This window comes from Ursus maritimus, unplaced genomic scaffold (assembly GCF_017311325.1).
Source record: "Ursus maritimus isolate PB19 unplaced genomic scaffold, ASM1731132v1 scaffold_3, whole genome shotgun sequence".
NCBI classification, from domain to species: Eukaryota; Metazoa; Chordata; class Mammalia; order Carnivora; family Ursidae; genus Ursus; species Ursus maritimus.
The window spans coordinates 36,125,034-36,139,651 of NW_024425563.1; the positions used below are offsets into that span (position 1 = coordinate 36,125,034).

At 44.1% G+C, this 14,618-nt stretch overlaps 1 protein-coding gene across 1 annotated transcript; it reads right to left on the reverse strand.

The window, feature by feature from the left end:
- Positions 1-283: 283 nt before the first annotated feature.
- LSMEM1 (leucine rich single-pass membrane protein 1) lies at positions 284-14,618 on the reverse strand. Its single transcript, XM_008686517.2, has 4 exons — positions 13,828-14,618; positions 6,533-6,661; positions 4,503-4,631; positions 284-831 (listed from the first exon to the last, which is right to left on the reverse strand). The coding sequence occupies exons 2-4, from the start codon at positions 6,654-6,656 to the stop codon at positions 701-703; spliced, it is 384 nt and encodes a 127-aa protein (XP_008684739.1). The 5' UTR covers positions 6,657-6,661; positions 13,828-14,618; the 3' UTR covers positions 284-700.

The following is a 14,618-nucleotide window of genomic DNA, read 5'->3' on the forward strand; positions in this document are numbered from 1 at the left end:
TCAGCAGAACACTGACGGATTTCTTTTCATGAGAAAGGAAGCCAACAAAGCTTATATAATTTATATATAACCATTATTTCCTTTGCTCCCCAATTGAATGTAAACTCTTCTAAAGGAGACACTTTGCACAAAGTAAGAGCTCAATGAACATTAGTTGAATCAATTAGCCTTGCTCTTTTGACCCCCACCCTACCATACACGTATCAATCTGACTCACAAATACGAGGGCACCTGGCTCTGAAGTTCGCCCACCCCCGCGTCCCTGGGGAAATAAGAGTCCAAGTTTAATCACTTGAGCAGGATTTCTTTTATTGAAAAGAGTTATCACCTGGTTCCCTTGAAAACAATTCACTGAATTCGTTAGGCTGTCACAGGAATTCATAAAGGTGCATGAGGTGCCGTGAACCTCAAGGGCACAGTGAACTTATTCTGGTGACACAGCTCCTTTTGTAAGAGAAGGTGTAGGTACGGAGTCGAGTTCTCTTGCTCACTGTTGGTTCTCCTTCATGCCAGCCGCCCCTAACCCCAATGAAGCAGAAGGACCCTACCATAAAATGAGCCCTTTTCTGGCTGCTACCCCCATAGCCCTTTGCCTTGAGCTGCTCCTGTCCCTGCAGCAGGAAGTCGGCCCCAGGCCTGGGCTCCCGAACCAGAGACTCTGTTCCTGCAGAAATGCGCATGCCCGGACAGTGCTCTTTCTTTAGTTTTGTTTGGCGTCCAGTTGATTGAGTCGCTTTACAATCATGCTGTTGATTTTCTTAAGATCGTCTATGTCCTTTCCCTCAGCTGTTAGTCTTCTTGACACGTCGTCCATCTTGTTTCCAGTTTGAACTTCAAAACAGAAAACAGACTGTGTTATATTGGTTTCCAGGCTGTTCCATCGGGACTCATTAGTGCCTTGTGTTGGTGCTTAGCTAAGTGCTGAAAGGGCCTCTTGGCAAGTCCCCTGCTCTAATATTCCAGGCAGCCCAGAAGCCCGGTAGAGAAGTTGCTGAAGACTGAAGTTATCTACCAAGCAGATTATTTCTACATTTATTGAAGCAGCCCAGACTACCTTGGGAAGCTCCCCACAGAGTTTGGCTGAGAAACCTCACCATGAGCAACAAGGGACTGAGCACGTCAGAGATGTGATTGTCACATTGTCTTTTTCTGAGACCTCTTCTCAAAAGGTTTTTGGTTCCTCATCGGGGAATGAGGTTTTCTGGGTTTCAACCTCTTTGGACATAGCTCTGCTGGTTGTGGATACCAGCTCATAAATTCCCCTCAGACCACCCTAAGAACAGAGAAAATATTTTCAAAATAGAACTCCTGGCAATAAAGGCAGCTATGGAATGGAACACCCTGAGGGCTGCTGATCAGAGTCAAAATTTCCAGGAAATGCAGCACAAAATCCACATTTAATATTTCAGCTTCTTGATTTCCATTTTAGGCAAGTTTTTTCCAAGGTATCTTTCAGGAACTAATGATGTTGGTAACATGCCATGAGGCTTAGTGGATAAACTAATGCAGGAAGGAAAACTAGACATTAGCGCTTCCCTTTCCAGGCTTGGGGCAAATTGTTGCTCAAAAGCTGCTTTTTCCCCATGTTTGAAAAATCATGCTGGATGTATTATGGCCCAAGACATGAAGGAAAGAACTTAATTGAGATTTGCTGCAGAGCAAGGCAGAAATACCACTTGCTTCTGGGGAAAAATGTGAAACTGAAATAAATTCCTAACACATGAGATCCTTTCCCCTCTTGGGAACCTCCTAGAACATTAGTCAAACAGAGAAGGAAGCAGCAGCCATGTTGGCTTAAGTGTATTCCACGAGACACTGATTCCAAATTAAATTCCAAAAAAGACAGAGTTGCAAGTGTAAAAAAATTACAGAAAAATTATATACTGACTTGCCTCTTGAAAACTCACAGGAAGTAAAAAAACACTTTGAGCATTATCTAACTTAGCAATTCTCAGATGCATTTAGCCATAGAATCCTTTTTTTCTTCAGGCAACACTTAATAACATCCCATGCACCCAGTAGGCTTTGGAATACACTGCTTGGCCACTAGAAACTGCTACCAGACACATCCATAGTAATCTACCCTTGCTGTCTAGTATTCCCTTTTAGGACAGAGATTATGACAAAAACATAAGGCCCTATGGGGTTTTTTAAATTATTATTTTTCTAAGATTTTCATTTTTTTATTTTTATTTATTTCTAAGGTATTTATTATCTCTCTAAGAGAGAGACAGAGATAGCAACAGATAAGGAGAGAGACCACAAGCAGGGAGGAGAGGGAGAAGCAGACACCCTGCTGAGCGGGAAGCCCAAAGCCGGGCTCGATCCCAGGACCCTGAGATCATGCCCTGAGCCGAAGGCTGGTTAACTGACTGAGCCACCCAGACATCCCAAGGCCCCATGGATTAATAAGAAAGTGATCAGCATAAAAGGAGTCTTCTCTCTCTTATGTAAAAAGACCAGAGTTATAAAGAATACAGGTTCTTTCACTTCAGTGAACAGCTACAAATTTGCACTAAATCCTACTGAGAGCAAAAAGATTTCCTTGTTAAAGATGAGCACAGGCCAAGTTCATTTCCAGATGCCTGTGCCATCTCTGGTCTTAGGTTAAGTTTTGTCTGAAAACCACAGGAAGTCCTTACTTTATTACTTCAACGTAGGCAATGGAGGGCAGGGGAGGTCTGGGGCCAGACAGATGAGGGTTTGAACCCAGTTCTGCCTCTGATTAGCGGGGTAAACGTGGAGAGGTAAACTCTGGGCCTTAGTCTTGCATCGATGAAATAGAAATATTAAATACTATCTTAAGAGGTAAAGATTTAAGATAATTTATGTGTCTGGCACAGAGCAACTGCCCAATAAAAAAGATACTCTTAATTCATGCCTTCTTTCCGTTTCTTAATAGGACTTTACCCTCAATATAAAACACCAGCAGCAAATAAGACCTAAGCCATATTTATAATGACTGCGATGAAGCGGCTGCTCTTGGAGGTCGGGCAGCAGGGTCTTGGGCACTTACTGGCTGTGGACCTCAGGCACGGTAATTAATCCGAGCCTCGGCGTCAGCATTGGGAAAACCAGAGCAGTAGGAGATCCTATACCACAGAGTTGTTATGAGGTTGTGGGCAAACAGGCATCAAGTCCTTCCCACAGTGCCTGCGACAGTGAGCGCCCAACAGACGGCATTTGTTATCATTACACTTAATCTTCCTACCTATCATCCCACAGAAGAGAGGAGTTCTTTTGGGTGGCTCTCCTGTCTGTGGGCATACCCAAAATTTCCTAGGAGTTTAACTCAGTCATTGTCCCAGATGCGTGTGGCAGAAGGGTATGGGGAGTATTCACTGTGGTTGGTGTAACATTTCAGAAGAGTAATCCATGGGCTCTTTCCGACCCTGAAGGTTCAGGAACAACCCATATCCCAGTGACGATCAGATACAAGGTCACCATTATTAGAGTTGTCGTTGCAGCTTCTAAGAGATAGAAGGCAATGGGCTGGGCGCTGGGCGAGAGAGAAGCAATCAAACATCCTGCCTCCCCACCCGCCCGCCCCCAGGCTGTATAAGGAACTTTTGCCTGGAAGGAGGGAGTTTGGGGAAGAAAAGGGGTCGGAAGCTCTAAAAGAGTTATGCCCTCTGCCCACCTGTCTCCCCCCATCATCACCACCTGAATGAATTTAAAGGCATTCCAATGACACGGGCTCCACTTCTTATCGAAGATTTTTGAAGGCTACATGGCCTGCAAAGTAGGAGAGGGCAGGAGAAACGATAGTGTGGTGGATCCCAGGTAAAAGGTGTCAGTGATGGCTCCCCCCTCTTGGGCTCCTGCCACTCTTCTCTCCAGGCTGGGAGGGTGAAAAAACTGGTGGGCTCGGCAGGGGGGGGGGCAGCACCCCTGCCCCTTCCCAGGCACTGAGGCCTGGGGGGTGTCTTGACTGAGGCTTTGTGGGGCAGCCCAGGTCACCAGGGGAGAGGTCAGGCCCAGGCCGAGAGCAGGCGGAGCAGCTCACATAGCCCGGGGGAGTGTCAAACAGGAAAGCAGCGGCTTTATCACGTTCCTAACACTGCCACCAGAAGCCCTCAGTGCTTCCAGCTGATTCTTGGGATGTGAGAAAACCCGGAAAGGAGTTTGAAGCCTGAACGTGACTCTCTGGTACAGACCTGAATTAACGGAGCGGTTATGCACCACATCAAGAAAACCTAGGATCAACAAGCATAAGCCGCTTACCATTGGACAGCTAGGGCTTCCAAGTAAGAGGATAAAGTCACAGTATGAGTTTGTGAAGTGTCGGCAGTGTGGGCTGGTGTCTCTGACACACACACGCACACACACACACACACACACCCGCCAAGAGCTGCAGGGCTCAGGCAGGGCATGGGCCTTCCGTCTGTCTTTCAGCGTAGCTGTGAGTGCCAAAAAAGCACGGACTCCTTGCCGGAACAAAGTTAAACAACCAGCCACAAAACAAGAGATTTCAGTAATGAGAACATGTTGGTGGTACTTACCTATTAGAAAGATCACGAAGGAAACCAGTGCCAGGCTGACGATCAGTATAATTATCAGCCCCATAAAAAATAGACTATGACTTCCGTTTCCTGAGTTAGTGCCAACGTCTGGGATTTTCTCCTGGAGGGCTGATACGAAACAAACAAAAACAATGATGATGAAAAGTCCTCAGCCGACAGCTTGTCCGCAGACTAACAGTCCCCCACAACTAGAGGTGTGAGTAAGGGATAGGCCCATTTCCCCTGTGATCCGCCCTGGAGAGTGACTTATGTTTTAGGAATGTCTTTGGGCTGATGCTCTGTGAATTTTTTACCTTTTCAACATTGGTATTCAAAAAACAAGCAGTGTCCTTGGAAAGGTCTTCGAAGACGGTGTTACCACTGAAAGAGCAGGACCTGGGCTTTTCTTTGGGTGGGTGGGGGAGGCTGCTTATGTTAAGGGTTCAGAGGGATGGAGGCTCTATCACCCTTTCCCCCAACGTGACCCCAGAGTAAAACACAGCTGGCTGGGACACCTCTTCTGAGTAGAAGGCTGAATACTCTGGGATGTCTCCCAGGAAACTCCTTGCACCATAGGAGTGATCAGTTAAGCCCACATCCATTTAAACAGAAAAATAGCGCCGATGTAGTTTGGTTTCTTAGAAGCAGTCTTTGGAATGGACCTGCCCTGGAAACAAGGTTATTTTAAATGTGCTGCAGTTGAATTGGGACTGCAACCTTGCTCAGCCAGAGCATGAAGGGTCTGCACGTGGCCATGGTTTTGCAAGGCTTGTGTGCCTGGTGACACCCACACTAAATTCAGTAAGAAATCGAGAAACTTGGGGTGCCTGGGTGGCGCAGTCGTTAAGCATCTGCCTTCGGCTCAGGGCGTGATCCCAGCATTCTGGGATCGAGTCCCACATCAGGCTTCTCCGCTGGGAGCCTGCTTCTTCCTCTCCCACTCCCCCTGCTTGTGTTCCCTCTCTTCCCTCTCTAGCTGGCTGTCTGTCTCTGTCAAATAAATAAATAAAATCTTTAAAAAAATAATAGGGAAACTTGGGGTAACGGAGACTAATGACTTCCTTTCTGTATTCTCTCTTACTTGGCATCAGTCCCACACACTGTGCTGCTTGACTGTAGCTGGGTGGGTGGCTTGTGTCCTGGGCTACATCGCCCTGCAACAACTTTTGCTTCCTAGTCAACTCGATGGCATCAGCTGGCACCCAAACACCTGTTTCTATTGAGACGGACGGCAGCAAGAGCGGGTGCAAACCCGAACGCATTAAAATGAAGGAAAAAGCAAGACCTCAGGAAGGATTTAGAAGGGGAATACTAGATACAAATTTGGGACAGTCTGAGTTTAGAACGGGAATGGAACAAACGGCCAGTGGAAAATGAATGCCTGTGTTTGAAGGGCAGAGTTCAAGCTGGAAAAATGGGGCTCAGAATGATCGGATCGAGCTCGTTTACAATATTTAGGGAACAAAGTACACATTTAGTATTTAGCAGATTTTTGTTTTGCTTTTCCCCCTCCTTTTTAACCCTTTAATTGGGGCCATTTGTAAGTAGAAAATGAAGTTGACTTCTTTGCCTGACGGAATTCTAATGACTTTTTAGAAGCTGGAAGAATGTGTGGAGCATTTTCCAGGAATCCACTATGAAGTCAGAGCTCTCTAGGAAAGTGGGCCCCACCAGTGACCTGGCTGGGGTCCCCGAGGTACACAGCCGCCAAGAGGGAGGAGCAAGCCTCTGGGAAGACCAGCCCTGCAGCCTCCACCCCTTTCCAGGGAGAGGCACTCCCCAGGAACAACTCAGAACTCCTGAAGACAGATTCCAAATCTTGCTTAGGAGCCAAGAAAGCCCCTAAGCCTGTCAAGTATTAAGAGAACAGAAACAAAAACTGCCTAATAATAAATAGCACTTCCAGGGCTGAGCTGTCCCCAGTGCCCACCCTGTCCCCCCGACCACACCCCCAGGTCCAGATTAGCACTTGCTATTTGTAGGTGGCCTGGAAGCCGGGAAGGGCCACAAGCCCGGGAGGGCGTACATACGGAACAGGTGCTGTGATCCGGCAGGACAGAGGTTTAGCTTGTTTAAGTCATTTATGGAGTCCACAATATAAAGTTTTCTGTCTTCAGGCATGCCTCGAGAGCCGGTGTCCTGGGAATGGTTCATCCTTCCTGGAAGAAAACAGTGAGCTGAAGCAGAAGGCTGGGCCCGGGAGCCCCACGGGCCACAGGCACATAAAGACCCCCCACATACGTTGCTTCCAGCCGCAGGTCTAGAAGAGCTGTGCTTGTCCAGAAGGAAATACTGCCTTGTGGGGACAACGTGGTACCTGTTCTTTTGCTTGGCGTGCCAGGAAGCTCACACTCAAGGCTGTGGCCGAATGTGAGCCCTTTGTACCTTGTTTGTCTGAATATCCTCCCTCCTCTTCCTCTGATTTCTCAGTCCTCACTATTTTCCCTGGGCCTGCTTTTTATTTTGTAATTTATTTTAAAATATTTTTTCTTTTATTACATTGTTTATATTCTGGTGAGATGCCTCAAATACTTTGCCCAAGAAAAGTCTGTATAAACATATAGAAAGATAAAACTAAGCTAGTCAACCTGTGGCCCAAAGATTCTGACGGGGGAAGAGAATATTACTGTGAACCATCCTAATTGCGGGAGGCTTTAAAACAAAACTGCAATTTTCTTTTAAAGATTTTATTTATTTTTTGAGAGTAGGGGTTGGGGCAGAGGCAGAAGGAGAGAGTGACTCTCCAGCAGACGCCACACTGAGCACGGAGCGGGACGCAAGGCTTGATCCCACAACCCTGAGATCATGACCTGAGCTGAAACCAAGAGTCAGACACTCAACCAGCTGCACAAAATTGCAATTTTTATATTCTCCCTCAATATGGCATATGAGTCTCTACCTTAAATGTATCTTTTAGCCATCAGATGCTGGCTGGGAGTCCTCAAGAAAAAAATCTTCACAAGCTTAGGAGCCACAGACAGCAACCATACGGCGAGTTAAAGGCTAGACTCTGGGACATCTGAGGTCTCTTCCCCCTGAGTTTCCTTAGATCGAGGTCTCTTATATAATACAGAAGTTTAAAAGTGAGGCTTACATTTAAGGTAATATTTTCTAACGACGGCGCAACTTCAAGCAGCCCTGAAAAGCCTGAATGGATTAAAAAGGTCTATTTTAAGATGTCTGTCCAGCACAACAGAGAACTTGCGGCCTTTTAATTACATGAAATAAAGGGCTCTAGGAAGACAAATTCAAATTACTATCAAAGCCGTCTCTTTCACAGTTCCCTCTTTTCATAAAATGAGTCTAACAGTGATACAGGGCGTTTTGATCTGAAAGGGATTGTAGACACGCTCTAGTCTGGTCCCCATCCTTCCTCCACGTCAGGAAATCCAAGCTGAGCTGGTGAATGGCCGAGATCATACGTTTAGTGAGCTGCAGAGCTGGGAGCAGGCCTCTTGCTTCAGAGTTCACTGCGTCGTCCCTTTCTTCCCCACATCCCTGCCTGACCCTCTTTCAAGCCTCAGCTCAAACCTCACCTCCTCTAAGAATCAACCTGCCTTTCCTTCGCGCTCTTGCTGGATGCGGTACCTTCTTCCACCAGAACGCGTACGCTGTTTTACAGCGTGTGTTGCTCACATCTTTGACTTTCCCAACTGACTGAAAACTCCTGAGGGTTGGCACCAATCCTCTTCTCCAAATGCCCGGTGTCACATGGGTAAGCCAGTGATTTAGGTAAGTGCGAGCAACTCAAATGTTTTATTCAAGAGTTGAAGCTCACTATTTTCAAAAGAATTTGAGGCAGTTAATAAGAAATACACTAATAGAAATGCAACTGAGTGTAAAAATCCTCATGAGAGATCTACCCGGCCTGTGGAAAGCCAATAAACTTTGTGCCTGCTCAGAAGAAGCAACACACTACTTCCTGTAAACATTTTAGAATTTTCCTTTCATAGCAGTTACAGAATGAAGAAAAATAGGAGAAACCAAATTCAGAAGAAAAAAAAAAGATGTGAATATCTGTAGATCTGAAAAAAGAATCAGTCATTTACTAAATGGATTAAACTGCGTTCTAAAATATTAAAAACCAGGAATTTCCCAGCAATACCTGAGAACCATCAGTACTTGTGAAAAAAATATGCTCCTGAAGCCCTAAGAAAAACAGTGAGTTCCAAATGGACTGGGCGCCTGGGAGCCTCAGTCAGTGGAGTGGCTTCCTCTTGATTTCGGCTCCTGATCCGAGGGCTGTGGGATCGAGCCCCACATCCTGCTCCACGCTCAGCAGACAGTCTGCTTGGGATTCTCTCCCTCTCCCTCTGCCCCTCCCACCACACGTGCTCTCTCTCTCCTTCTAAAATTAATAAATAAATCTTTTTAAAAATGTCATGGACTAATATTAAACTTTTCCTCAATCAAAGTTAAAAACTAAACAAGGTGTTTCAGTTACTGAAATTTTAATTAACAAAAACACATAATTCTCTGGGTATTTTAAATTAGCTACTACTGAAGCAACTTAGATATTGATATTACTGAATTCCAAATATACTTCATGAAGCATTCCTAAGGGAATGACACGAAGCGATCGTTTTTAAAAAGCAGCAGCAGCATATAAAATAAAGGAGGTTTAGAGATCAATCAAATCTTATCCTCTCATGGATAAAACCGTAATGACTGAGGAATGGTCACAGATTTTAAAATGTTTTGCATTTTCTCATCTCTTACACTTTACTATCCCAAATACTAATATTTGATAAGGAATAAAGGTTCTATGTGTCACATCAGAAAATCATTCCAGCCATGGCTTCTATTTTAGGCTTGGGGACTGACGCGTGGTTCATTTTTGGATCTCTGACTTAATGTCCTTGATTGAGCCTTAGCTTCCCCTTTAGGAATGGAATTCCTATTGCTCAGATCTCATACTGAAGCTTAACTGACGTTTACCAAGTGGAGGACCAACTAGAAAATCATAGCCACCAAAGCTAACCTAAGAGCAGTGCCGCTAATTAAATCTCCAAATTATTAGCCTTGCTACTGACTGCAGGGGTGACTGAGTGCAACAGCAAATGCAAAAGCACCAAGGCAGCAACTCAGAGTAAGCTATGAAGTGCCCTGAAAGTAAATTTCTTCTTCAGGGTTAAGTCACAGTATAAATAGATGCCATTTTCATGTATTTTTAAATTAACTACAACATGCAAATGGAAAATAAAGGACTAGCAAAGAAAACAGAGTTGGGTGTCTGTGGTTCATGGCCACCAAGGGCTTACCAATGACTCTGTGAGTAAATGGATACAGAATCACATGGCCCTAAAACCAGGACCCATGGCTGTTGGCATCCAGTTATTGCTATCTTTGGCACCTCCATAGAAGGGCAACAATCAGCAGGGCTGGTTACTAAATTCTGCATCACACCAGCTTGGCCCTCCCCCTCCCCCTGGTGTGCAAATGTGCTCATGAAGATTGACCAAAGCAGTATCCTTCTAACGGAGCCCTTTCTGATACCTTGCACTGAAACACGTAAGTAATTTCATTTTCCTCCGGCTTAGATCAACACTCACAGCTGATTCTTTTTATCATTTAAGAACTCTTTCGCGCCCTACAAATATTCTGACAAAATAGTTGTCTATGAAAAATTGCTTTGCTCTTTATTTTTTCCCCATAGGTGCTCAGTATCAAAGCTCAGAAATCACACACCAGTATTGCTTGCCACAAGATCAGAATTGTTAGAATAGGATTTAATTCAAAGCTAATAGGAAGCTTTATTGAGTGAGTCATGGTAATTTCTTCTTTAATTCCATTTCAGGGTCAGTGCCTCTTCACATTCAGGAATTAATTTTTTAAATCAGGTCTAAATCATTTCTAGCAAAAGTTAAAAGCACAGAGCACATGCAACAAAAAACATCCCCAGCCTCAAGAATCATAATTCAGGGTCGGCAGAGTAATAGCATGCAAATTACTTACAAAAATGTGAGCTTTGACTGCTAGGTTGCCAGGAAAAAAAAGAAAGGAAAAAAAAAACTATTCAGAAGCAACTGCAATAAAACTCTACAGTCTGTGGTTCTTTCTTTGCCTTCCCTCAGGGCACAGGTGCTCCTATGAGGCCCAGAAACCCCAGCATGATGTCGGTCTATATTTAGTGTTAATTTAGCCAAGCAACGTAAAATCCCAAATACTTTTTTCAAAATGTCTGAGCTTTTTTGTGAATATATTACTGAAACTATGCTTAAAAAGAAAAAGCCACCGTGCCTTGATTCAACTGGTAACGATGAGGTTCTTACTGGACCGAAGTTCATGTCCTTCTTTGGCTGATGTGACTGTGTAAGTGGACACATTTGCAGCGCCTCGGCCACGGTGTCCCGTATATAAACATCCAGTAGCGGCCGGAGCTGCCCTTTGCACACGTAACTTGCACAGGACTCCGGACCAACCAGAGGACGGCGATCAGCAGGGACAGTAAGGCGGTGGTAGTAACTAGGAGGACGGCGCGTTAGGGAGCTCCTTGGGCTTCCAGGAGCTACAACACAGGACTGTGAGAAGGAGATCGTATGGCTCCAGACCCACGGCAGGAGAGGGAAGCACTTGGTCGCATCCACTGCCCTTTCTGCTCGAAGGCTTCCTGTATTCTGGGAGTTTTTAGGCACCCTCCTCTTTCGGGAGTGTCACGCTCTCTTTTGTGTGGTTCGCTCGCACACAAGCCAAGGAGCTTCTGCCCCCTGCTGTACACAACAGCAACTACAGTGAGACCTGCCACCCCGGGAGCCCCATTTGCGGGCTGCAGGGACTAAACTACCCCAGCAGGACGCTGAGGGCTGGTCAACCGACGCGCAGTCCTTTCTCATGCCCCCTCCTTGAAACATTTTGTACGTCAATGAGAAAACGTTTGCTTCCCAGAACTTCTTTTACATTTATATTCAGTATGGACCTGACCCTGCTTTCAGGGGAAAGGAAGGTCACTTTCTTAGGTTCCATGTGCACCAGTGGCCCAATTCGTGGAGGAAGACAATGTAACCAGTGACTGTCTTCTCAGAGGTATATTATACATTAAGAAGCTATGCCAGATTCCTTGAAAAATGAAAATGTTTGTTTGCTGTTAATTAGCCTGTTTTTGAAATAACCTCCCGACTACCTGATCTGTCCTAAACCATCAAACCTTTTAAGAAATAATAGAATAGCCTCATTTTGAGCATTTACTGTTTTTCTCTCTCCTATAACCTTACAACCCTGTTAAGTATCAATCCCTAGGGTTGAGAAAGATGGAGCCTAAACAGTTCCTGAAAATCTGAATAAAACCGTATTTTTAAAAAGATTTTGTTTGAGACAGAGGTAGTGAAAGGGAGCACGGGCGGAGAGGGAGAGGGAGAGGGAGAGGCAGGCTCCCCACTGAGCAGCCAGTCCAATCTGGGGCTTGATCCCAGGACCCTGGGACCATGACCTGAGCCAGAGGCAGACGCTTAACCGACTGAGCCACCCAGGAGCCCCTGAATTTTTAAACCAGTGAAGGGGTTCAGAGTTTTTATGGCTTATGACCAATTGTCTCCAATTCTGGAGAACCACGTAAGAGCAAAGCAAGAGGACATACCTCATTTTATCTATTACATACCTGAAAGCCCACATCCGGAAGAGTTCAGAGTCACAAGAAGAAAATAGGTATTCTCACCTAGGGGCATTTTCAAGTATTTCTTGATTTTTATTTCAAATACTGTACTTTACTCTATCTAGATACAACTCCCAAGAAATTCAATAAATGCCATCCAAGACTTGAATCATGGAATGCTGGTTGCTCCAAGATTAATGCTTGAGCCTCAAAATAAAGAACTTTGTAGGCAGGGAACATTTTAAATTCCTTTTAACCAGCAAGATTAACAAAGAATCAAGGAATCAACGGTCTATCATACACTTCAAAGTTTTACTGCTTTCAAGAAAACTCAAGCATTTGTATACATTTATCTCTTCTTCCTCCTAAAACCCCAGTAAAAAGGCAGAATAGGAATAAAAATTACAAAACCACAAGAAAAAAAATTGGAACAAACAATACTGAACAAGATTTCAACAACTGTATTGACTATGGAAGAGACCGTGGTTGTTAGCCTGCCTTCGCAGGCCTTCAGAGGATGATCACGGATGAGACGACCCGCAGAATCTAGGCCGCCTCAGGAGCTGGAGGCAAGTGAAGGATGGAGCTAAACACGGGCAGGTCATCTCATGAGCATTGGAAAACTGTGTTACAGGAATCCCCAGAAAGAAAAATAAATGAATGAAAAATAAGGTCAGAGACTCAATCCAGCAGCTCAAGTTATGTCATGGGTTTGGGCACAAAGAAAATGGGTGCGTGTGTGTGTTCAGTTGGGTTTTTTTGGCTGGGGGGTATGTGCAGTGCAGGGCAGGGTCAAGAACTTACACTTTCCAAATTGCTAGGGGCCACCAAAGCACAGTATCACACAATTTTAGAACACTCAAGAGCCTCTAACAAAAAAAGAAAAAAAAAAGAAATCAGAAATAAAAATGGTGCCTCACACTTTAATCAGAATAGAACACCTTTGAAATTCTTCATTATCTACCTAAAATTGTATATACTAAGCCATACTACCTTTCAGACATGTAGTACTCTCAAAGTAATTGACCTCCCATGCACCCATTCCCGGAGTTACTGAAGGAAATGTTCCATTATTTAATCTAATAACAAAGACACAGTGTCCAGGAAACACAGATTCCAACCCTAAAGAGAGGAAAACAAACCCCAGGATGATGACGTCTCAGAGAACAGCTGTATACATGGGTAAGAGAGAAATTAGCTTCGACTGAAACAAGTATACTGTTGAGCTTTGACCATGTCAAAAATAGATACTAGGACTGTTTTGGAAGAATTAGTGATGTAAACATAAAACCAAGACAAAATGTTGAGAATGGAAATGGAAGCACAGTAAACTAGTTTGAGAATAAATATAGAAACATGGTCACTATAATGCAATAATGCCAATTTAATGAAAAAACACTAGGAGAATGAGGAAAAAAAGGCAGAAATCTTCATCTATCAAATAGGAAGCTGTCAGATGTCTAAACATAGTGAGTTAATAAATAAGCAGTATAAGCCTATTACTTAGAAATCTGAAACCAAGGTGCTAGGAAAAATCACAAGACTGAAATACCCCAAGAAATGGAAAAGGATGGAGCCAGGAGCCAATATTTTTCCTTACAATCCTTGCAGTCCCATTAAGTTATGTATATAGATCACTTTAATAAAAATTCATTATTTAAAAGTACATATACATACAGGAAATTGAAAATTTGGGGGGGGGGACACTACTTGCAATCTCTTTTCCACGGTTCTTACCTACTTAGGAGTACAAGGAGGTGAGAGCATGCAAACTCAAGTTCTGGGTTCCAAGGTGGTCTTCCTCTGCACAGGATCTAAGGGCCGGGCTGCACACCAGAAGCAGCAAGAGCACCCCCACAGGCCAGCCTGTGTGCAAGGAGGGGCCCATGAGACCTCCCAGAGATGTGGAGAATGCAGAAGAACTCTACTTTGGGAAGTACCTTCACTGATTTTGGTTCTTCTCTACGGTGTACATGCTTCCCGACCCCTCATGCCTCCTACTACTGTCTTCTGTGCTAATATCAAAGAAATCAGTAACTAGAATCCCAATGATAGGCCACATTACTCTACAATACTATTCCCAATGACAATGCTACTTTTTTTCATGTGTCCAAATATACAAAATAAGTTTTGTCTCACTCTCTCCCTACCTAGGTTGGTCATTTTGAACCCTACTTCAGACCCATAAATTTTCTTCTATTATAAAAGAAGCACTCTTTATGTGAAAAGATCTTTATTTGAAAATACGAGAATATAGCAGATAAAATGTGTCAGTACCCTCAGAGGTTAAGGTTAGCAGCCTTTCTGCCACATGCTAATTCTTCATGAACTCCCAATAGCTGGACTGAATGACCTTTAAATGCAGCTGTAAGGTCTCATAGTGTAAGTCTCTGTTGATCCCAGTGACAAAATTAAATTAGGTTCCATTTAAAAATTAAAATAATTTTATTATTTTATTATTTCTTCTTTTCCAGAAGAACTAGCTCCCAAAACTGTATCCAGAACTCACCTAACATCTTAAGTTAAAT